Source organism: Hyla sarda, chromosome 6 (genome assembly GCF_029499605.1).
Source record: "Hyla sarda isolate aHylSar1 chromosome 6, aHylSar1.hap1, whole genome shotgun sequence".
NCBI lineage: Eukaryota > Metazoa > Chordata > Amphibia > Anura > Hylidae > Hyla > Hyla sarda.
This window is the reverse complement of record NC_079194.1, coordinates 69,999,627-70,025,431: the sequence shown is the minus strand read 5'-3', so window position 1 is coordinate 70,025,431 and position 25,805 is coordinate 69,999,627. Positions and strand designations below refer to the sequence as shown.

General features: G+C 45.6%; 1 protein-coding gene across 2 annotated transcripts in view; it reads left to right on the top strand.

Moving 5' to 3' along the window:
* The first annotated feature begins 392 nt into the window (after positions 1-392).
* The window catches only part of LOC130275752 (parvalbumin alpha-like), a 49,434-nt gene continuing 24,021 nt past the window's right edge, over positions 393-25,805 (top strand). The window contains exons 1-3 of one of the 2 annotated variants that reach the window (XM_056524105.1): positions 393-492; positions 1,240-1,313; positions 25,610-25,742. In XM_056524105.1, coding sequence (XP_056380080.1) covers positions 1,253-1,313; positions 25,610-25,742 — 194 coding nt within the window. In that variant the 5' untranslated portion in view covers positions 393-492; positions 1,240-1,252. Of the gene's footprint in view, positions 493-1,032; positions 1,314-25,609; positions 25,743-25,805 lie in introns of those variants that run through there. The other variant, XM_056524104.1, reaches the window with a different exon arrangement.

The window sequence follows — 25,805 nt, the reverse complement described above, 5'->3', positions numbered from 1 at the left end:
CTGTTTTTAAATGAATATCTGCCGCCAAAAGAATTGTCGTGTCCATTCTTTAGGAGGAATCCGCTCAGCAGACACTGCCGTCTATGGGGATAGTAATGTCCACACGGCCTAGTGTCAATGTCGCGCTGAATCAGTTAGCGCAGGCCACCTCTGGAATCTCTGGATGGAATTTTTTCGGCTGCAGCATTGTGTGTGAACCTAGCCTAAGTGCTAGATGCTATAGCTAAAATTCATCACCTGAAATCTAGGGCACAGGCCTCAATGTCCTAAAACAAAAGGCAAGTGCTGGAGTAACTCGAGGAGTTCACACCAAAATCAGGTCATTTATAAATTGCTTATGACTTCACTGTTCATGAGCAATTTACATTGAATAAATGCAGCGGCCGGTCAGCCCTACACCGAGGGATGTCCCAGGCCACACAGTTACTGGATATAGCCGAGGCTGCAGGAGTATTCCCTTCACCTGGCATAAGGCACTGAACTGCAATGCAGGTACAACTACAATAGACAATATGTCATTCTTTATAATAATGGCCGATAACCATAAGCCGTGCGCAGGATAGGAGGAGCTGGGGAGTAGTCCTAGAATTTACAGACATGGTAACGGTGTTAACTATTTAAAACTCCCATGTGCTGATTACAGCTATTTTTCTATAATTAAAGCCTAGCCAAGCTCATTTCTAAGGAGCACATGCAGAGTTTTGAAAGGAATAAAAGCGAATTGGGAAATGGCTCCTGCCAGTGGTGGATTATATGCACCATAATAAAGCATAGTCATGCTAGTAAAGCCTTTACTGCAAAAATAAAGCACCAAGTAAGATTGATCAATAGAAAGAGAATTCTCTGCTGCGCTTTGATGTAACTGCAGGAAGAAAATGATTTATGCTAAGAGCATACAGTACAAAGCTTATCAGTGAAACTATAGGAGGCTGAAATCACATTTAACCCTCTCGCTACCATCCGTAAGGTGCCTTCCCTGCCATCTCAAGGACCTGAATGGTTATGTCTCGCTTAGACACAGAGCATAATGTGACATTGGTAAATTCTCAGGTGACTGGCATATTGCCCCGTGGCTCCCAGCCAGCAGTTTCACCCTCGGCTGGCCACCCCCCCCTTAATACTCTGTCACTGGAGTTTGCGTGCCTGCAAGCAGCCGCAGTCAGGTCGGCTGCCTCCTTGGAAGTGATGAGTCCAGCAGAACATATACCCTGCCTCTCAGTCTGTCCCATTCTCTTGCAGATCTAGAGCCGTAATGTCTATGAAACATTTACTCACTGATGACGATATCACAAAGTTTGTGCGGGCCTTTTCAGGTAGGACAAGTTACACTGTGTATGTGTGCTTCAGAGGAATGAAAACTTATTTTGCCTGTGAAAACAATCATTCCTTGTTTTACCTGATGAATGTTAAAATTATCTATCTTTATCAGCTTTAGTCATATAGATATGGGCAGCTTAACCTCTTCAGGATGCCGGGCGTATGGATACGCCCTGCATTCCGAGTCCTTAAGGATGCAGGGCATATCCATACGCCCGTGGGAATTCCGGTCCCCACCGCTAGCATTTCGGTCCCCACCAAAATCGTTCAGCAGGCATCGCGGCATATCGCCCAGGGGGGTCATTATACCCCCCCATGTCGGCGATGGCCGCAGATCGCTGGACAATTCAGTCCAGCGATCTGCGGTTATTCCAGGTCAATCGGGGCCATCAGCCATAGCCAGCAGGGGTGAGGGGGCACTGGTGCCACCTCACGAACGCCCTGATTCGTCGGCCGGTTTACCGGCCGACGAATCAGGGCACCTGCTGTGGGTGTCACTCCCGCAACCCGCTCCGCCCCTCTTCCAGAGGACGTGAGCGGGTGCGGGACCTGGACCCCGGCAGCTGGGGACCCCGATCCCAAACCTGTGTCCCGGAGCAGCAGTAGGAGGTGAGTGACAGCCTCCTGCTGTTGCTTCGCAACAGCTCCCAGCATGCAAAAAGGGCATGCTGGGAGCTGTAGTTATGCAACAGCAGGAGGCAGACCACCACAACTCCCAGCATTCCCTAATGGGCATGCTGGGACTTATAGTTTTGCAACAGCTGGAGGCACATTTTTTCTATGGAAAAGTGTACCTTCAGCTGTTGTATAACTACAACTCCCAGCTTGCACAAACAGCTAAAGTGCATGCTGGGAGTTGTAGTGGTGCATCTGCTGGTTGCATAACTACAACTCCCAGCATGCCTGTTGGCTGTCGGTGACTGCTGAGAGTTGTAGTTTTGCAACAGCTGAAGGCACACTGGTTGTGAAACTCAGAGTTTTTTTTTAGCTAACTCAGTGTTTCGCGACCGGTGTGCCTCCAGCTGTTGCAAACTACAACTCCCAGCATGCACTGTATATGCTGGGAGTTGTAGTTTTGCAACAGCTGGAGGCACACTGGTTGTGAAACACCGAGTTAGGTCACAAACTCAGTGATACATAACCAGTGTGCCTACAGCTGTTGCAAAACTAAAACTCTCAGCATGTACAGTCTGTCAGCGCATGCTGGGAGTTATAGTTTTGCAACAGCTGGATGTCCCCTCCCCCCCCCCCCCCCCCCAATGTGAACGTACAGGGTACATTCACATGGGCGGAGGTTTACAGTAAGTATCCGGCTGCAAGTTTGAGCTGTGGCAAATTTTCTGCCGCAGCTCAAACTGCCAGCGAGAAACTACTGTGAACCCCCTACTGTACCCTAAAAACACTACAATACACTACACTAACACAAAATAAAAAGTAAAAAACGCTACATATACACATACCCCTACACAGCCCCCCTCCCCTCCCCAATAAAAATGAAAAACGTCTGGTACGCCACTGTTTCCAAAATGGAGCCTCCAGCTGTTGCAAAACAACAACTCCCAGTATTGCCGGACAGCCGTTTACTGTCCAAGCATGCTGGGAGTTTTACAACAGCTGGAGGCACCCTGTTTGGGAATCACTGGCGTAGAATACCCCTATGTCCACCCCTATGCAATCCCTAATTCAGGCCTCAAATGCGCATGGCGCTCTCACTTTGGAGCCCTGACGTATTTCAAGGCAACAGTTTAGGGTCACATATGGGGTATCGCCGTACTCGGGAGAAAATGTGTTACAAATTTTGGGGGGTATTTTCTGCTTTTACTCTTTTTAAAAATGTAAAATTTTTGGGAAAACAAGCATTTTAGGTAAAAATTTTATTTTTTTTTTTACATATGCAAAAGTCGTGAAACACCTGTGGGGTATAAAGGTTCACCCCTTGTTACGTTCACCGAGGGGTCTAGTTTCCAAAATAGTATGCCATGTGTTTTTTTTTTTTTGCTGTCCTGGCACCATAGGGGCTTCCTAAATGCGACATGCCCCCGAGCAAAATTTGGTCTCAAAAAGCCAAATATGAATCCGATCATCCTGCACGGCAGACGGAGGTCCCCTCACCTGCCTCCGCTGTCTTCCGGGAGTCTTCTGCTCTTATCTGCCTTCCCGCAGACCAGAGCAGAAGATGACCGATAACCCTGATCAGTGCTATGTCCTATACATAGCACTGAACAGGATTAGCAATCGAATGGTTGCTATAAATACTTCCCTATGGGGACTTTAAGAGTGTAAAAATAAAAGTATAAAAATAAAGTTACAAAAAATGGAAAAAAAAACTCCCCCAATAAAAACGTAAATTGTCCCATTTTCCCTATTTTACCCAAAAAAAGTGTAAAAAAAATTATTTTATATAAATATTTGGTATCGCCGCGTGTGTAAATATCCGAACTATTAAAATAAAATGTAAATTATCCCATACGGTGAATGGCGTGAATGTAAAAAAAAAAAGTCCAAAATAGCTGCTTTTTTATAACATTTTATCCCCCAAAAAATTAATAAAAAATGTAATAAAAGTTTTGTAAAAGCAAGAATGGTATTTATGAAAAGTACAGATCACGGCGCAAAAAATGAGCCCTCATTCCACCGCTTATACGGAAAAATGAAAAAGTTATAGGTCTTCAAAATAGGGGGATTTTAAACGTACTAATTTGGTTTAAAAGTTTGCGATTTTTTTTAAGCGCAACAGTAATAGAAAAGTGTATAATCATGGGTATCATTTTAATTGTATTGACTCAGAGAATAAAAAACACATGTAATTTTTACCATAAATTGTACGGCGTGAAAACAAAACCTTCCAAAATTAGCAAAATTGCGGTTTTCTTTTTAATTTCCCACACAAATAGTATTTTTTTGGTTGCGCCATACATTTTATGGTAAAGTGAGTGATGGCATTACAACGGACAACTGGTCCCGCAAAAAACAAGCCCTCATACTAGTCTGTGGATGAAAATATAAAAGAGTTATGATTTTTTGAAGGGGAGGAGGATAAAAACGAAAGCGTAAAAATAAAATTGTCTTAAGGGGTTAACAGTTATCATTATGCGGATAGTTCCTTATCGAAGAGAAAGTGAGACCAACAAAATAAAAAGGGATATTCCAAGTTTAAAAACTCATACCCTATGTAGAGGATAGGGAATAAGTGACAGATCATGGGGGAGTCCCAGTGGTCAGAACCCCCATCATCTGGAGAACAGGGATATGAGTATCCTTTTGAAATGAAACGACAAGTCGCACATGTGTGCCACCACTCCATTCATTGTCTATGAAGTTGCCAGAGATAGCCGGGACAGGAACTCAGGTCCCTGTTCTCGAGATTGCAGGTGGACTTAGCAGTTGGACTCCCACGGTCAGACACTTATCCCCTATGCCAGTGTTTCCCAACCAGTTTTTTTTTCCAGCTGTTGTAAAACTACAATTATCAGCATGTCTGGACAGCCATGAGAAATGCAGCTTTGCAATAGCTGGAGGAACACTGGTTGAGAAACACTGGATAGCTTATAAATGTTTTAATTTATAATACCTCTTTAAACCTGGAATTCCGCTAAAGTTTTTCACACAAAAACGCCCATTCTGCCACTTGGTGTTTTTTCAGTAAAAAAAAGCAGTGGCCAGATCTTAGCTTCAAGTCAGTAGGGAACTGCAAAATGCCATATCCACTTTGCGTTTTTCAGTTTGGCGTTTTTTTAATCCTTTTGGCGTTTTTCAGCTATTTTTGGCTCCTTGGCAGTTTTTCAAACACAACCTCTTGTTGAGACTTTGCATAAATGGTAAAAAGAAGAAAGACTCCAAATCTTGCAGCAATCCAAAATTATCCAATGCCAGAGTAGATATAACTCTCCAAGAGAACTTTAATGTCCAAAAACAAGCGCGTTCTGAGCTCTTATGGCTCCTTCCTCATGTTCCAGGATTTCTGACAAACTTACAAATACACTTCTTATATATGTTGAAAAAAATGTCAGGAATTCCAATTAATCAAATAAAAGTACCACCTCTGTCAGTCCATAAGAACATACAAATGTATACAGTAGCATTCACTATATTATATTAATATATTACTTACAATCATTGACTGTTGAGCTCCGATCGGCTTGTCACAATGGGCATCTCTTTCTGCGATCACACCACGCGCATTATGCGTTCCACGCTGCGTTTCATGGCGCTTCTCACATGGTCACAACAAACTATGCGTAAAATGCTGCATTTCACCACATGTCTCGAGTGATCCAGTAATCACATGTAGAGATGAGCGAATCAAAGCTGACAAACCTGAATTCATTACGAATTTCATGAAATATTCGATTCGCAACAAATGCGAATATTACCGCAATTCTATTGCGCAAATCACTTAATTAAACTCCATTTTACAACGTTCCAGGCTAAAGGAGACCTAAAATGGAGGATCCACATGTCATTACATGCGGCAGGGGATTATGGGAGGGCGGGAAACTACGGCGGAAAGGGAGGTAGGCGGGATGACCCTGAATCACATGCGAGACGCAGCCTATCAGCATTCATTGACCCCTGTGATGTCACAGCCCTATATAATTGCCAGCCATCTTACGGTGGCTCATTTCATGCCATATACACTGAAGATATAGGACAGACTCGTGTGTGTGTGTGTTACATAGACACGCTGAAGCTACAGCGTTCCACTGCCAACTGCTATGTACATCAGCCTTGTGGACAGAGAGAAGTGGATTGCTTTGCTTGTTCTGACTCATAATGATTTTTACACCATAAAAAAAAAATCAGTTCGGCTATTTTTAACGGTCTGTGACAGAGTGCAATTTAGGGTTTAAAGGGGTACTCCGGTGCTTACACATCATATCCCCTATCCAAAGGATAGGGGATAAGATGCCTGATCGCGGGAGTCCCGCAGCTGGGGACGCCTGCGATCATGCACGCGGCACTCTGTTTGTAATCAGTCCCGGGAGCGTGTTCGCTCTGGGTCTGATTAAGGTCGGTCGCAGGGCTGGCGGCGTGTGACGTCACGCCCCCGCCCCCGTGTGACGTCATGCTCCGCCCCTCAATGCAAGCCTACGGGAGGGGGTGTGATAGCTATCACGCCCCCTCCCGTAGGCTTGCAATGAGGGGCGGAGCGTGACGTGGGACGGGGGTTTGACATCACACGCCGCCGGCCCTGCGGTCGACCGTAATCAGCCCCGGAGCGAACACGCTCCGGGGACTGATTACAAACGGGGTGCCGCGTGCATGATCGCGGGCATCCCCAGCTGCGGGACTCCCGCGATCAGGCATCTTATCCCCTATCCTTTGGATAGGGGATAAGATCTGTAAGCACCGGAGTACCCCTTTAATCCCCTTTTTTTTTTTTTGTGGTGCTGCACTGTTGTGTCCTGCTGCTGTGCAAAAATACGTTTTTTTCAGCGGACTGTAGTGCATCTGTCTGCCCTCATACTTGCATACCACATACCTACATCAAAGAAGTCTACTATTTTGTATCTGTAACAAGTCTAGATACTGTGAAAGTCCAAGCAACAGTACTCACCGGCTGGTGTTTTACAAAAATACAGAGTTTTTTGGCGCATTGTTGCGCATTTTTCTGCCCTCATCAGTGCTTACCGCATACGTACATTTAATTAGTGTACCATTTTGTACCTGATAATCTGTGAAAGGCCTTCATACTGTGAAATTCCAAGCAACAGTACTTACCGGCTGGTGTTTTACAAAAATACAAAGTTTTCCTGCCCTCATACGTGCATACCACATACGTACATCTAATATGTGGACCATTTTGTACCTGTTAATCTGTCAAGGGCCTACATACGTACTATTACGTCGAGCGCTCCGTGTCCCTGCTCCTCCCCGGAGCGCTCGCGGCGTTTCTCTCTCTGCAGCGCCCCGGTCAGACCCGCTGACCGGGAGCGCTGCACTGACATTGCCGGCGGGGATGCGATTCGCATAGCGGGACGCGCCCGCTCGCGAATCGCATCCCAAGTCACTCACCTGTCCCGGTCCCCGGCTGTCACGTCCTGGCGCTCGCGGCTCCGCTCCTTAGGGCGCGCGCGCGCCAGCTCTCTAAGATTTAGAGGGCCAGTGCACCAATGATTGGTGCCTGGCCCAATCAGTCCAATTAGCTTCCACCTGCTCCCTGTCTATATAACCTCACTTCCCCTTCCCTTCCTTGCCGGATCTTGTTGCCTTTCTGCCTGGAGAAAGCGTCTATTGTGTTTGCCATTACTGTGTTCCTGACCTCTTGCTATCACCATTGACTTCGAACCTTGCCGCCTGCCCCGACCTTCTGCTACGTCTGACCTTGCCTCTGCCTAGTCCTTCTGTCCCACGCCTTCTCAGCAGTCAGTGAGGTTGAGCCGTTGCCAGTGGATACGACCTGGTTGCTACCGCCGCAGCAAGACCATCCCGCTTTGCGGCGGGCTCTGGTGAAAACCAGTAGCAACCTAGAACCGGTCCACCGACACGGTCCACGCCAATCCCTCGCTGACACAGAGGATCCACATCCAGCTAGCCGAATCATAACAGTAGATCCGGCCATGGATCCCGCTGAGGTCCCGCTGCCAGTTGTCGCTGACCTTACCACGGTGGTCGCCCAGCAGTCGCAACAGATTGAGCAACTTGGACAACAGTTCGCCCAACAAGGACAGCAGCTGTCGCAGTTGACCGCCATGCTACAGCAACTTCTGCCACAGCTACAGCAGCAACCATCTCCTCTGCCAGCTCCTGCACCTCCTCCGCAGCGAGTGCCCGCTCCTGGCCTCCGCTTGTCCCTGCCGGACAAATTTGATGGGGACTCTAGACTTTGCCGTGGTTTCCTGTCACAATGTTCCCTACATTTGGAGATGTTGTCGGACCATTTTTCTACAGAAAGGTCGAAGGTGGCTTTCGTGGTCAGTCTCCTGTCTGGGAAAGCCCTGTCATGGGCCACACCGCTCTGGGACCGCAATGATCCTGTCACTGCCTCCGTGCAGTCCTTTTTCGCTGAGATTCGAAGTGTCTTCGAGGAACCAGCCCGAGCTTCCTCTGCCGAGACTGCCCTGCTGAACCTGGTCCAGGGTAATTCTTCAGTAGGCGAGTACGCCATCCAATTTCGTACTCTCGCCTCCGAATTATCTTGGAATAACAAGGCCCTCTGCGCGACCTTTAAAAAAGGCCTATCCAGTAACATCAAAGATGTGCTGGCCGCACGAGAAATTCCTGCCAACCTGCATGAACTCATCCATTTGGCCATCCGCATTGACATGCGTTTTTCTGAAAGACACCAGGAACTCTGCCAGGAAAAAGACCTTGATCTCTGGGCACCTCTCTCACAGTATCCTATGCAATCTACCCCTGTGCCTCCCGCCGAGGAAGCTATGCAAGTGGATCGGTCTCGCCTGACCGATGAAGAGAGGACTCGCCGCAGAGATAAAAATCTATGTTTGTACTGCGCTAGTACCGAACATTTCTTGGTGGATTGCCCTATTCGTCCTCCACGTCTGGGAAACGCACGCACGCACCCAGCTCACGTGGGAGTGGCATCTCTTGGTCTGAAGTCTGCTTCTCCATGTCTTACTGTGCCCGTACGGATTTCTCCTTCTGCCAACTCCTCCTTCTCAGCTGTGGCCTTCTTGGACTCTGGTTCTGCGGGAAATTTCATTTTGGCCTCTTTTGTTAATAAGTTCAACATCCCTGTGACCCGTCTCGCCAAGCCGCTCTACATTTTCTTGGTCAACGGAGTGAAATTGGACTGCACTGTGCGTTTACGCACAGAACCCCTGCTCATGAGCATTGGACGGCATCACGAAAAAATTGAACTTTTTGTTTTGCCCAACTGCACCTCTGAAGTCCTCCTTGGTCTGCCATGGCTCCAACGCCAGTCTCCTACCCTTGATTGGACCACCGGGGAGATCAAGAGCTGGGGTGCTTCTTGCCACAAAAAATGCCTCACATCTGCTCTCAGTCCTGCCAGTCAAACCCCTATGTCTCCTCCTATACCTGGTCTCCCCAAGGCCTCTCAGGACTATGCCGTGCCTCCTCATAGCCCCCGTTCTGGTAACACTCTGCCCCGTGCCAAGCCTCACCCTCTGCCCCCCTTCCCCATTCCCACTCCTTCTGAACTGTCTGCCGTTCATGATCATACCCAGGACTTCACTGTCCCCCAGAAGGAGACTCTACAATCGCTCCCAATGTCCTCGTCCCATGTGGAGCGACATCCGGACAAAAAGAGGGGGAGACCTAAGGGGGGGGGGGGGGGTACTGTTACGCCGAGCGCTCCGGGTCCCTGCTCCTCCCCGGAGCGCTCACGGCGTTTCTCTCTCTGCAGCGCCCCGGTCAGACCCGCGCTGCAGACGCGCCCGCTCGCGAATCGCATCCCAAGTCACTCACCTGTCCCGGTCCCCGGCTGTCACGTCCTGGCGTGCGCCGCTCCGCTCCTTAGGGCGCGCGCGCCAGCTCTCTAACATTTAAAGGGTCAGTGCACCAATGATTGGTGCCTGGCCCAATCAGTCCAATTAGCTTCCACCTGCTCCCTGTCCATATAACCTCACTTCCCCTTCCCTTCCTTGCCGGATATTGTTGCCTTTGTGCCTGGAGAAAGCGTCTATTGTGTTTGCCATTACTGTGTTCCTGACCTCTTGCTATCACCATTGACTACGAACCTTGCCGCCTGCCCCGACCTTCTGCTATGTCTGACCTTGCCTCTGCCTAGTCCTTCTGTCCCACGCTTTCTCAGCAGTCAGCGAGGTTGAGCCGTTGCCGGTGGATACGACCTGGTTGCTACCGCCGCAGCAAGACCATCCCGCTTTGCAGCAGGCTCTGGTGAAAACCAGTAGCAACCTAGAACCGGTCCACCGACACGGTCCATGCCAATCCCTCGCTGACACAGAGGATCTACATCCAGCTAGCCGAATCATAACACGTACTCACAGGCTGGTGTTTTACAAAATTTACTGAGCTTTTAGGCTCATTGTAGTGCATTTTACTGCCTTCCTAAGGGCATAACGCATACGTACATCTAAGTAGTGTACTATTTTGTACCTGTTAATCTGTCAAGGGCCTACATACTGTGAAAGAACAACCAAAAGTAATCACCGGCTGGTGATTTTAAAAAATTACATCGTTTTTAGGCTCATTTTAGCAAATGTTTCTGCCCTCATAAGTGCATACCACATACCTACATCAAAGCAGTCTACTATTTTGTATCTGTAAATCTGTAACAAGTCTAGATACTGGGAAAGTCCAAGCAAAAGTAATCACCGGCTGGTGTTTTACGAAAATACGTTATCCAAGTGTACTGTAGCGCATTTTTATTCCCTCATACGTGCATACCACATAGTGTATCATTTTGTACCTGTTAATCTGTCAAGGGCCTACATACTGTGAAAGTCCAAAACAATAGTACTCACCGGCTGGTGTTTTACAAAAATCACAGCGTTTTTAGGCTCATTGTAGCGCATTTTTCTGCCCTTATCAGTGCATACTGCATACGTGCATCTAATTAGTGTACCATTTTCTACCTGTTAATCTGTCAAGGGCCTACATGCTGTGAAAGGACAGCCAAAAGTAATCACCTGCTGCTATTCTGGACAAATACTGTTAAAGAGTAGTGAAGCGTATTGTAATACCCTCATATACACACTAAGTATGTCAGGCAAAGAAGTGCCGGGACATGCACAGAGAAGTAGCAGAGGCCTAAATACTTCAGGCAGAGGTCGCAGCAGACTAGGGGCGAGTGGCAGCAGGAGTCGCAGTGAGAGCCCTGAGCTCCTGTTATCAGCTAGCAGTCGTGTCTCAACCAGCAACCCATCTGCCGTCGTCGATTGGTTAACACGCTTATCCACTTCATCAGAAGTGACATCTGACACCCCAAGTCAACAGTCGGTGGGTTCCTCAGACACAACCCTCAGTTGGCATGGCCCGGGAGCAGTCCCTGTCCTCCCATTGCCTCTGTCCTATGCTGTTCCCTCTCCTACAGAAGTATCTCATGCTGTGGGTTCTGCTCCACTATTCACTGAGGAAGATCTAATAGAGGACAGTCAGCAGCTACTGCCCAGCCAAGAAGGGGAGGAGACATGCGCCGCTTGCTCCGCTAGGTGGCCAAGTAGTGAAGAGGAGAGTGACGTGGGAAGCGGTGTTGCCAGGGTTCAGGGTCCTGAAGTAGAAACTGTTGGGGAACCTGAGGAGGACATCACTGACATGCTGACACTTGTTGATGATGATGATGAAGCCAATCGCAATTGGGAGCCGGGTGCAGAAGGAGCTTCATCATCATCAGGAGAAGAGAGTTGCAGGTTGCCCTTGAGGCAGCAGCTGAGCCAGCAAGGCAGTAGCATGGTTGGCAGTCAGCATATTGGCAGAAGTGGAAATTCTGGAGCCAAACGTGCCCGAGGGAGACCACCTGCTTCGCGGCAGCCTACCTTTCCGGGAGGTAGTGAAACAGGGGTTCCAGAGGACGGTGCCAGTAGCAGTCCATTAGTGCGGACTGTAGGTGGGAAAATCAGCTAATCGACGGCGTTACAGTTTTTCATCAGGCATCCGGAGGAGATTCACATAGCCACATGCAATATATGTCGGCAGAAGGTGAAGCGTGGCCAGGGTTCCAATGTCGGCACCACGGCCCTGCGTCACCATATGCTTCGCCACCATAAAGCGGCCTGGGAGAACCGTGGCTCCGATGTAGTGGTCCAGCCTGCTGCATCACCCAGTGGCAATCCGCTCCCTCCTTCAGCTAGCCAAGGCTCCACCACCTCAGCCGAAGGGAGTTGTGAGTCAAACCCTCCTTCTGTCGCTCCAGATGCTCCTGCTTCTCCCACTTTTAGTCAGCCATTCCGCCAACAATTGGCAAAGCCATGTCCAAGAGACAACAGTATGCACCCACTCATCCAACAGCGCAGAAGTTGAATGTGCTCCTGTCTAAGTTGCTGGTGCTGCAGTTCCTCCCTTTTCAAGTGGTGGACTCTGCACCTTTCAAAGAATTGATGGCTTGTGCCGAGCCGAGGTGGAGAGTCCCAAGCCGTCATTTCTTTGCGAAGAAGGCAGTATCAGCCCTGCATAATTTTGTACAAGAGAAGGTGGGCCAGTCCTTGAGCCTGTCAGTGTGTTCAAAAGTTCATGGCAGCGCCAACGTGTGGAGCTGTAACTATGGGAAGGGACAATACATGTCTTTTATGGCCCACTGGGTAAATGTGGTTCCTGCACAGCTACAACAGCAACTGGACAGGTCACACTGCTTCCTCCCCCACGCTCTAGCTCTCAGGCAGTTGGTCCTGTGACAGTGTGTGACTCTGCCTCCTCATCCTCCACCGTGTCCTCGGCCTCCACTGCACGTACAAATCTCAGTGGCCCTTCATCATACCATGTGTGTAGGGCACGGCGGTGTCACGCTGTTCTTCACATGGTTTGCCTTGGCGAACGGAGTCACACAGAACTGCTAAAATTCATTCATCAAGAAATCGGAGTATGGCTTACTCCACGAAATCTGGAAATGGGAACCATGGTGACCGACAACGTGAAGAACATCGTACCCACGCTGCGACAAGGAAGTGTGAAACATGTGCCCTGCATGGCACACGTGTTCAATCTGGTTGTCAAGCACTTCCTGAAGTCTTCACCCCATTTGCAAGACATCCTAACAATGGGAAGGAAACTGTGCATGCACTTCAGCCACTCGTACACTGCAAAGCACACCCTCCTTGAGCTCACCCTCCTAATTACATGTTGCTTCTTTGGATGGACCAATTTACTAGTTGTGTGATGCATATTGGCTTCACATTGCTTTTGCCACCTCAGCAGCTGGGCCTGTGCCTAATATGTTTGGATGTTAGCAATACCTAGCGTGAGTGCTTAATAGAAATTTCAACTTTCATATTTCTGTGTACTGCAGATACCTTTTCCGGACTGATTTTTTCAGGAACTAATTTACTTAATGCTGCTTCTGGCCTTGGCCCTCAAATTTTGGGATATTTAGCACTAACTAAATACATGCTTAATTGAAATTTCAACATTGATCTTGCAATTTAAAGGGGTTTTGAAACCCTCGGGTGTATTGCTGATGCCTGCTCCTGTGTCTTTCAGGAATTACTTGGCTTACTGATGCTTCTGGGCTTGGGCCTTAAATTTTTGGATGGTAGCACTACCTAACATGCATCTTCAATAGAGATTTCAATGTTCACCTTTTAATTTTAGGGGTTGTGAACCCCTCTTGTGTACTCATGCTGCTTCCTGCTCCACTCTGTCTGCCCATTAGTCCTGTGACAGTGTGTGACTCTGCCTCCACATCCTCCATTCTGTCCTAAGCCTCTGACAAGTCTCAGTTGCCCTTCAGCATACCATGTGTGTAGGGCACGGCGGTGTCACGCTGTTCTTCACATGGTTTGCCTTGGCGAAAAGTCTTGGAAACAATGGCCGGTCAGGGCAATAGAGACGTTGCGCCTACATCTCACGGCCACATGAGCCCTGTGGGGGCTTGCTAGATTAGGTCCTTTGTACCCACACGCCGGGATTGAAATTTCAAATAAAAAAATCATACATTTCAATGGTCTCCTCATGCTTCAGCCAACTCCAGGCTGTGTCATTCAGGCAATATATGGTTTACTGATGCCGCTGCTGGACCTAGGTCTGGGAATTAAAATTTTATGATAGTTAGCAACAGCTATCCAAAATCTTCATTTAAAATTTAAAAAATTCTTGTGTTTTTACTTAGGGATTGTGAAGCCCTGGTGTGTACTCATGCTTCAGCCAAATCCAGGCTGTGTCATTCAGGCAATATATGGTTTACTGATGCCGCTGCTGTGCCTGGGTCTGGGAATAAAAATGTTGTTATGGTAGGTAGCACCAGCTATCCAAAATCTACATTTAAAATTTAGAAAATTATTTTGTTTTTTCTTGGGGATTGTGAAGCCCTAGTGTGTACTCATACTTCAGTCAACTCCAGACTGTGTCATTCAGGCAATATATGGTTTACTGATGCCGCTGCTGGGCCTGGGTCTGGGAATTAAAATTTTGTTATGGTGGGTAGCACCAGCTATCCAAAATCTTCGGTTTAAATTTCTAAATTCATCTTTTAATCTTAGGGATTGTGAAGGCCTAGTGCCTACTCATGCTGCTGGCAACTCCTGGCTGTGCCATTCAGCCACTATATGGTCTCCTCATGCTGCCAACACCTCCATGCTGTTTCATTAAGCCACTATATGGTGTCCTCATGCTGCCAACACCTCCACGCGGTGTCATTCAGCCACTATATGGTCTCCTTATGCTGCCAACACCTTCATGCTGTGTCGTTCAGCCACTATATGGTCTCCTCATGCTGCCAACACCTCCACACTGTGTCATTCAGCCACTATATGTTCTCCTCATGCTTCAGCCTCTTCCAAGCTGTGTCATTCAGCCCCTATATGGTCTCCTCATGCTGCCAACACCTCCACGCTGTGTCATTCAGCCACTATATGGTCTCCTCATGCTGCCAAAACCTCCACGCTGTGTCATTCAGCCACTATATGGTCTCCTCATGCTGCCAACACCTCCACGCTGTGTCATTCAGCCACTATATGGTGTCCTCATCCTGCCAACACCTCCATGCTGTCATTCAGCCACTATATGGTGTCCTCATGCTGCCAACACCTCCACGCTGTCTCTTTCAGCCACTATATAGTCTCCTCATGCTGCCAACACCTCCACGCTGTGTCATTCAGCCACTATATGGTGTCCTCATGCTGCCAACACCTCCACGCTGCCTCTTTCAGCCACTATATGGTCTCCTCATGCTGCCAACACCTCCACGCTGTGTCAATCAGCCACTATATGGTCTCTTCTTGCTGCCAAAACCTCCACGCTGTGTCATTCAGCCACTATATGGTCTCCTCACACTGATGCCACCTCCAGGCTCTGTCATTGTGCCGCTCTGCGGCAGTGATTCTAAAAGCGATGCCAGTAATCTGCATGCTATTCTGAATAACAGTATTATTTCACTACCCCAGCACACACTCCATATGTGTGTTAGAACACAGCATAGTGTTCTAAACCCCTATTGAGGCTCTCAGTAGGCTAGAAATAGCCTTTTTTTATAAATCTGGATCGAAACAAACTTTTTCGGAAAATTCGGCGAATCGGCCGAATCGAATTTTTGAAAAGTTCGCTCATCTCTAATCACATGACAACTATGAACTCGTCTGATCCATGGAACGCAGACCTCAGACTATGGACTGCACAGATATTACACATTATGGGCTATACAAGTTAATAAAAAATAATAAAAAGTTAATAAAATTCTATGAGGTGGATTAGATCCACGCATAATGTATATTCCACATATATCAACATCTGCAAATGATGTGATATAATGTAAAATATAGATACATATAAAAAGGGTTAAGTATTAACACTATGTAGAAGGAATATGCAATATATAAATATAAAAATAATAATAATAGATGGCCATAAATGACAAATGGAATAAAATTAGCATATAAGATAGAACAATGTATGTATATATATATATATATATATATATATATATATATTACAAAAACCAGGTTGGAGCAGCACGTCCTATTATAACGTAATAGTGGTGCAAGCGGCGAAAAAAGCTTTGGTCAAAGCTAGTCAGACATCTAGGAAGGATGCCGCAGCACACAAAAGGGGTTCAGGTGCAAAAAAAACTGTGGTTTATTCCATGGTAATACAAGCAGGCTTGCTTGTATTACCATGGGATAAACCACAGTTTTTTTGCACCTGTACCCCTTTTGTGTGCTGCGGCATCCTTCCTATATATATATATATATATATATATATATATATATATATATATATATATATATAAAAGAAGTACATAAAAGGCATATAAATACAATTAAAGATTAGACTATTAATTGATTAAGACCGCCTGGAACCAACGTATTCAACATAAAAATCCAGTAGTTCTCACGTCTCCTTAATCCCTTAAGGACGCAGGACGTAAATGTACGTCCTGGTGAGGTGGTACTTAACGCACCAGGACGTACATTTACGTCCTGTGCATAACCGCGGGCATCGGAGCGATGCCCGTGTCATGCGCGGCTGATCCCGGCTGCTGATCTCAGCCAGGGACCCGCCGGCAATGGCCGACGCCCGCAATCTCGCGGGCATCCGCCATTAACCCCTCAGGTGCCGGGATCAATACAGATCCCGGCATCTGCGGCAGTGCGCGATTTGAATGAATGATCGGATCGCCCGCAGTGCTGCTGCGTGGATCCGATCATTCATAACACCGCACGGAGGTCCCCTCTCCTTCCTCCGTCCGGCTCCCGGCGTCTCCTGCTCTGGTCTGTGATCGAGCAGACCAGAGCAGAAGATAGCCGATAACACTGATCTGTTCTATGTCCTATACATAGAACAGATCAGTATTAGCAATCATGGTATTGCTATGAATAGTCCCCTATGGGGACTATTCAAGTGTAAAAAAAAAATGTAAAAAAATGTAAAAGTTAAAAAAAAGTGAAAACTCCCCTCCCCCAATAAAAAAGTAAAACGTCCGTTTTTTCATATTTTACCCCCAAAAAGCATAAAAAAAATTTTTATAGACATATTTGGTATCGCCGCGTGCATAAATGTCCGAACTATTAAAATAAAATGTTAATGATCCCGTACGGTGAACGGCGTGAACGAAAAAAAAAATAATTCCTACTTTTGTAATACATTTTATTTAAAAAAAAATTATAAAAAATTAATTAAAAGTTTTTCATATGCAAATGTGAAATAAAAAAAATGTACAGATCAAGGCGCAAAAAATGAGCCCCCATACCGCCGCTTATACGGAAAAATAAAAAGTTAGAGGTCATCAAAATAAAGGGATTATAATCGTACTAATTTGGTTAAAAAGTTTGTGATTTTTTTTAAGCGCAACAATAATATAAAAGTATGTAATAATTGGTATCATTTTAATCGTATTGACCCTCAGAATAAAGAACACATTTTTTACCATAAATTGTACGGCGTGAAAAAGAAACCTTTCAAAATTAGCAAAACTGCGTTTTTCGTTTTAATTTCCCCACAAAAAGTGTTTTTTGGTTGCGCCATACATTTTATGATATAATGAGGGATGTAATTACAAAGGACAACTGGTCGCGCAAAAAACAAGCCCTCATACTAGTCTGTGGATGAAAATATAAAAGAGTTATGATTTTTAGAAGGCGAGGAGGAAAAAATGAAAACGTAAAAATTTAATTGTCTGAGTCCTTAAGGCCAAAATGGGCTGAGTCCTTAAGGGGTTAAAGACTCAAATCTGTTCCCTTTAATAGCAGGAATGCCTTCTATTGGTGTAATTTTTAAATCAGAAAAATGAAAAATTATTCTTATGATAGAGGGTCGCATGTCAGGATACACTGTGTAAATTGTAATCTCTCTGTACATTCGAACCATGCTGATTAACGCTAGTTCTTAAACTTAATGTAGTGCGCCCTATATATTGTAAATGACAACTGCACTCCAGTACATAAATTACGTACGGAGTTCCACACTTCAGGTTTTGTTTTATAAAAATAAAAAAAGATTTGCCTGTACTATTATTGCAAAGATTATTCTGTCCATGAATCATACTGGAACAACATGTGCATTTCAAAGAGTCACATTTAAAGGACCCTGCCAATTGTTTAGAGGGAACTTCAACATTGGCTTGTTTTTTCAACCGACTTGGAGCTACAATTCTTTTTATAGTTTTAGCTCTTCTAAAGATTATTTTAGGATTTTGTGGTATAACCTTTTTAAGCAATGGATAATTAAGTAATATACTCCAATGTTTCTCAAGGGCATTATATGTGGTCAACAAAACAACAATTGAAGTCCTCCTTACTGGATTCTGTCTTTTTGCTTGGTGCAGTGCATTCCAACTGAGTCAACTTCCGTGCTTTTTCTTGTGCTGTCTTAACAATCAGCCATAACTGTGCTTTGCTCCTCGTAATCTGTAAGGTGTGTACAGTTCCGTCTCAGCCTACGGAACTGTCTGTATGGGACATTCTGTTTCCATTTTTTATAACTGGATCTTTTGTAGTTTAATAGACTATTTGAGTCAACAGACTTAAAAAAAAGTTTTGGTAATAATTCTGTTGCCTTCCGAACCTAAAACCAAATCGAGATATTCAAAACTGTCCTTGATATTATGAGTGAAGGTTAAGCCACATATAAATATTGGTAAAGGAAGGCACAAAGAGTGTCCCCATAGTGGCCCCCCGCTTTTGTAGATAGACTTTAGAATAAAAAAAAAAGGAAATGTGTGTGCAGCTCACAACCAGGTATTTGAGGTCAATGTGATTAAAAGATCGATCCACACCGATCCAAAATGGGTATGAGACTGAAATAAAGATTAACCGCACCTCAAGAATACCACCCTGCCGGGCACACAATGAATGATTGTTGGAGACAGATAGTTTTGAAAAAAAATGCAGGAATTTATTAAAATAACAATTGAAATAAAATGGATAAAAAAGACATATTAATAAAAATATCAGAGCAATATATCATTAATAACTTATACTATCATTGGGCCCTAATGACAGAATTATAGTAATATTTATGGAGCAACTACCGGTTCTTGGAATATCTGCAGATTTTATAGCAGCAAATGTCAATGGTCCGAAATGGACTGCTAGTACGGCACTTGTGGTAAAAGCAAAGTCACTTTTTAAACTGGTGTAAATTGTGCTGCCCACAGTCTACAAACAGATAGATGGTTTGATCTCACCGTAACAGCTGGTCCCGTACTGCGACGGGCCGATGAGTGTGAGTCCTGCAATTGCTGCGTTGTTCCCGGCGTGCAAGCTTATACAGGTGAAGGGCTCCGGCAGGAGGCTCCTCTGCGAGCGGTCCACGGTGTCGGCAAACACTCGTGCAGGTATCGGACCCTCGCTGTATTGTTTGCAGCTGGGTTCTGGTAGTGAAAGCAGCAGGTTTGTAATGCGCTCGGTAAGAAGGACTGATTAGTAGGTGCAGCAGGTGCAAATAGATGGTTGTGTTCCGTTGTTCCGTGCCGGTTTCAATCGAGGTAGTGCATGTGGATACCGCTCTGTTCAGACTAGATATTGGCCTTGACACGTTTCAGGGTGTGGTACGATCCAGTATATATTCATTAATATTAAGCTGGTATGTCCAGATGATTGGAAAAACCGGACTGTTTCTCCCTAGTTCACACACTAAAAATTCATTACATTAAAGAGAGGTTGAAAGGTAAAAAAAAAAAAAAATCATAATGTGTGTGACTTAGACACTGATAATGAATATATACTGGATCGTACCACACTTCTATATGTTTACATTTATTATTATTATCTTAGGCATACAGAAAGATTTAAACTAAGGGACAACATATATTCATTTACTGTTAAACTCTGTGATCTGAATATGTCCACTAACCAGGTTTTGCCATTAAGTCCATTCCACAGGTTTTCTCTGTCCCATTAATGAAGGACACATGTGCACCCACCATATAAAGGATGTACATGCATTATTTCCTACACTTGCCTACTGAGGTCGTTTTTAGCACGCTGAAACGCGTCTAGGACAATATCTAGTCTGAACAGAGCGTTATCCACATGCACCACCTCGATTGAAGCCGGCATGGAACAACGGAACACACCCATCTATTTGCACCTGCTGCACCTACTAATCAGTCCTTCTTACCGAGCGCATTACAAACCTGCTGCTTTCACTACCAGAACCCAGCTGCAAACAATACAGCGAGGGTCCGATACCTGCACGAGTGCCGACACTGCGGACCGCTCGCAGAGGAGCCTCCTGCCAGAGCCCTTCAACCATATAGGCTTGCACGCCGGGAACAACGCAGCAATTGCAGGACTCACACCCATCGACCCATCGCAGTACGGGACCAGCTGCTACGGTGAGATCAAACCATCTATCTGTTTGTAGACTGTGGGCAGCAAAATTTACACTAGTTTAAAAAGTGACTTTGCTTTTACTACCACAAGTGCCGGTGCATTGCCGTGGAATGAGATTTGCCATAGAATGAGATGGTCCGCCTCCATCACATCCTATTGGCTCTCTCTTGTCACGTGACATATTTAAACGTCACGCATCGATGCGCACAGCAGTGTCAATTTGGCTATCACAGGGAGAGGATCTCCTCACCCTGTGATAGCTGAAGCTGTACGGAGCTCTCATGGCCTCTGTGGCCCGACAGAAGTTCACACATGTACGCAGCTCATACGGCTGCCTCATATACATTTACTGTTGATGCACAGCGCTATCGGGATCCCTATGCCCGATGGCGCTGTCATCAGGATCCCCACGCCCGCAGCTGTACTCCCCGTCCCCCGCATCTCTACTCCCCGTCCCCCGCATCTCTTCTCCCCGTCCCCCGCAGCTCTACTCCCCGTCCCCCGCATCTCTACTCCCCGTCCCCGCATCTCTACTCCCCGTCCCCCGCAGCTCTACTCCCCGTCCCCCACAGCTCTACTCCCCGTCCCTCCGTAGCTCTACTCCCCGTCCCTCCGTAGCTCTACTCCCCGTCCCTCCGTAGCTCTACTCCCCGTCCCTCCGTAGCTCTACTCCCCGTCCCGTTAACGCTCAGGGAGCGGGGAACAGAAAGTAGAGCATCGGGCGCAGGTTAAGTTATTCGCGTAGTGCTGCGCATGCGCAGTACTACTTTACCTGCGCCCGATGCTCTACTTTCTGTTCCCCGCTCCATGAGCGTTAACGGGACGGGGAGTACAGCTGCGGGGGGCGGAGGACGGGGAGTAGAGCTGCGGGCATGGGGCGCTCGCGGGGACGCACACTGATGACAGCGCCATCGGGCGTAGGAATCCCCATAGCGCTGTGGATCGCTCCCTGAGCGTTCACAGGGGACGGGGAGTAGAGCTGCGGGGGACGGGGAGTAGAGCTGCGGGGGACGGGGAGTAGAGCTGCGGGGGACGGGGAGTAGAGATGCGGGGGACGGGGAGTAGAGATGCGGGGACGGGGAGTAGAGATGCGGGGGACGGGGAGTAGAGATGCGGGGACGGGGAGTAGAGATGCGGGGACGGGGAGTACAGATGCGGGGGACGGGGAGTACAGCTGCGGGCGTGGGGATCCTGATGACAGCGCCATCGGGCATAGGGATCCCGATAGCGCTGTGCATCAACAGTAAATGTATATGAGGCAGCCGTATGAGCTGCGTACATGTGTGAACTTCTGTCGGGCCACAGAGGCCATGAGAGCTCCGTACAGCTTCAGCTATCACAGGGTGAGGAGATCCTCTCCCTGTGATAGCCAAACTGACACTACTGTGCGCATCGATGCGTGACGTTTAAATATGTCACGTGACAAGAGAGAGCCAATAGGATGTGATGGAGGCGGACCATCTCATTCTATGGCAAATCTCATTCCACGGCAATGCACCGGACTAACAGTCCATTCCAGACCATTGACATTTGCTGCTATAAAATCTGCAGATATTCCTAGAATCGGTAGTTGCTCCATAAATATTACTATAATTCTGTCATTAGGGCCCAATGACAGTATAAGTTATTATTGATATATTGTTCTGATATTTTTATTAATAGGTCTTTTTTTTATCCCTTTTATTTCAATTGTTATTTCAATCGCCTTCTTCTGTTGCTATATATTTAGCCTAGTAGCGTGCACCTGCAGGCAAGGTCCATATAATAGTTTGGTATCAACTAAAGTGCTGGCTTACTTATTCTTTGTTTGTATTACACATATGGGGGAGTGGCTACCTCCATGTTGGCCTTGCACCCCACCCACCTCTATCAGGTGTCTATATAAGGTGTCTTGGATGTTCCAAATCCTGCCATGCTTACTGAACTGTTCACACAGAGGCATATTCACAGTGTAGGGTCCGTCCCAATGAGGACACCTTATCGCGGTGGGACGGTCCAAGCTATTTGACTGCCGGCGGAGACAAATTTGCGAGCTAAGTGCCTCACTATTTCATAGTTTCACATTTGCATCTATTACACGATAGCTGTATAGCTCTCCATGTTTTATCTGCATGTTCATGTTTCACCTATATCCTTGTGCTGGCAGTGTGCTGCTGCATTCTTCTGTTGCTAGATAAATAGATAGATAGATAGATATATGTGTGGTGAGGGTAAAAGAATATGTACAGATACACAGCTAGGGTTTACACTCTCATGATCTAATATGTGATCTGTTTAATATAGTGTTCCATACATAGTTAGTTACATAGTTACATAGTACGGTTAAAAAAAAGACATACGTCCATCAAGTTCAACCAGGGAATTGAAGGGTAGGGGTGTGGCGCGATATTGGGGAAGGGATGGGATTTTATATTTCTTCATAAGCATTAATGTTATTTTGTTCCAGGAATGTATCTAACCCTGTTTTAAAGCTGTTAAATGTTCCTGCTGTGACCAGTTCCTGAGGTAGACTGTTCCATAAGTTCACAGTTCTTATGGTAAAGAAGGCGCCCCTTGAGACTAAGCCTTTTCTTCTCCAGACGGAGGGAGTGCCCCTTCGTCCTTTGGGGGGGTTTAACCTGGAACAGTTTTTCTCCATATTTTTTGTATGGGCCATTAATATACTTATATACATTTATCATATCCCCCCTTAAACATCTCTTCTCAAGACTAAACAATTGTAACTCCTTTAATCGCTCCTCATAACTAAGATGTCCCATGCCCCATATTAGTTTAGTCGCGCGTCTCTTCACCCTTTCCAGCTCCACAGTGTCCCTTTTATGGACTGGTGCCAAAAACTGAACAGCATATTCCAGATGAGGCCGTACCAATGCTTTATAAAGGGGGAGTATTATGTCCCTGTCCCTCGAGTCCATACCTCTTTTTATACACGACAATATCCTGTCAGCCTTGGAAGCAGCAGCCTGACATTGCATGCTATTCTGTAGTCTGTGATCTACAAGTACACCCAGATCCTTCTCTACCAGTGACTCTGCCAGTTTAATCCCCGCTAAGACATACGATGCATGCAGGTTATTAGTACCCAGATGCATAACTTTACATTTATCCACATTGAACCTCATTTGCCAAGTGGATGCCCAGACACTTAGTCTATCCAAGTCATCTTGTAACCTATACACATCCTCTATAGACTTTACCGTGCTACAAAGCTTGGTCATCTGCAAAGATAGAAACAGAGCTGTTAATGCCATCCTCTATATCATTGATAAATAAATTAAACAACAGCGGGCCCAGTACTGAACCTTGGGGTACACCACTAATAACCGGGGACCAATCAGAGTACGAATCATTGACCACCACTCTCTGGGTACGATCCATGAGCCAGTGTTCAAACCAGTTACAAACTAAAGTTTCAAAACCCAAAGACCTTAACTTACCTGTCAAACGTCTATGAGGGACAGTATCAAACGCTTTAGCAAAATCCAGAAACACTATATCCACAGCCATTCCTCTGTCAAGGCTTTTACTCACCTCTTCATAAAAGCAAATTAGATTGGTTTGACAACTTCTATCCTTAGTAAACCCATGCTGGCTATCACTTATAATACAATTATCCCCTATGTATTCCTGTATGTAATCCCTTATAAGTCCTTCAAAAAATTTACCCACAATGCACGTTAGGCTTTCCGGTCTATAATTTCCTGGGGAAGACCTAGAGCCCTTTTTGAAGATTGGCACCACATTCGCCTTGCGCCAGTCCCTTGGCACAATACCAGACACCAGTGAATCTCTAAATATCATGAACAGGGGTACATAGTTACATAGTTAGTATGGTTGAAAAAAGACATACGTCCATCAAGTCCAACGAGGGAATTGAAGTGAAGGGTGTAAGGGGATAAGGGAAAGGGATGTAGTTTTATTATTCTGCATAAGCATTAATGTTATTTTGTTCCAGGAATGTATCTAACCCTGTTTTAAAGCTGTTAATTGTTCCTGCTGTGACCAGTTCCTGAGGTAGACCGTAGACAGATATTACTGAACTTAGTTCTCTAAGAACTCTTGGGTGCAATCCATCTGGCCCTGGAGATTTGCTTACATTTATATTACTTAACTTACCTTGTACCATTTCTACATTAAGTCAGTTCATTACATTACATGATGTGTTACCAGCACTGACCTGTCCAATACGATCACACAAAGGATCCCAACAACTCACATGATAAAATAACATCAATCGCACATAGTGAGGCAAGGCATTGCCATGCTGATGTCCTAAGCATACAATGTGGTATCTATGTGCTATCATCTTATGGTCTATGTGCTGACTGATGTATCTGCTGATGTGTCTCATCTGGACTGGTTTCATATTGCACCAGATAAAACACTTTTACTAAACATTTAAATATCTCCGGATTTGCGTTACTTCTAATGGACACGGTTAGAATGGTAATGTGGAAATTGTATATAGCTTGCTGACTGACCGGCAAGATACATTTTTGTATTGCCCTAGAAAAATTCAGACTTTTTTTCTCATTATGTATTTCTCACTATGTAATTCCTACATATCTTTTTTTTTTTTAAACAAATTCCCTATCCCCAGCATGGTGAATAAATGGGACCCCAATGATCTCCAAAATGGTGCCTGTCTCTTTGCTAAACGCTGTGGCCCCCTTTGGCAGCCTGGTCAGCCAATCACCAGCCCAGGCAGGATACTGATGCAGTCGGTGATCGGTGGAGCACGCTGTCACTTCTGAAACCAAATAGTTTCAGGAGGTGGGCGCCGGAGCACACAGAGATAAGAAAATGGCCCTATTCTGGAGATTACAGGAGGTTCCAGTGGTTGGACCCCCAGCGATCTGACACTTATTCACTTTCACTAAGTTTTAATAAAGAAAAACCCCTTTAAGAATCGCCAAAACCAGATTTTCATAATTTCCTACACAATGTATTAACTAGTGTTGAGCGGCATAGGCCATATTCGAATTCGCGAATATTCACGAATATATGGATGAATATTCGTCATATATTTGGGAATATTCGCATATTCGTAATATTCGCGTTTTATTTTCGCATAAGCGAACATTCGCGAATGCGAAAATTAACATATGCGAAAATTAGCATATACAAAATTAACATAAGTGAAGCATATGCGAAACTTCGCACAGTAGTATTAGAGCCTTCTTTACACCACACAAGCTGGAAGCAGAGAGGGATGATCACTGTGATGTGTACTGTGAAAAAAAGAATTAAAAAAAAAAAATTTACAAAAAAAAAATTATAATAAAAAAAAAAGAATATTCGTAATTACGAATATATAGTGCTATATTCGCGAATATTCGATATTCGCGAATAAAATTTGCATTGCGAATATTCGCGAGCAACACTAGTATTAACCAATATAACTTCTTATCTATATTTCAATCCAGCTCCTGATTCCTTTAACCCCAAGAAATTCTTTCAGTTATGTGGCCTGAAGTCCAAGAGTAAAGGTGACATGGAAAAAGTTTTCAAAATCCTGGATCAAAATGTCAGTGGATACATAGAGGAAGACGAGCTCCCGTGAGTTAATGGACGTGTATCTGCTGAATGCAATTATATGTTTCCCTTTTTCAGAAACCATCA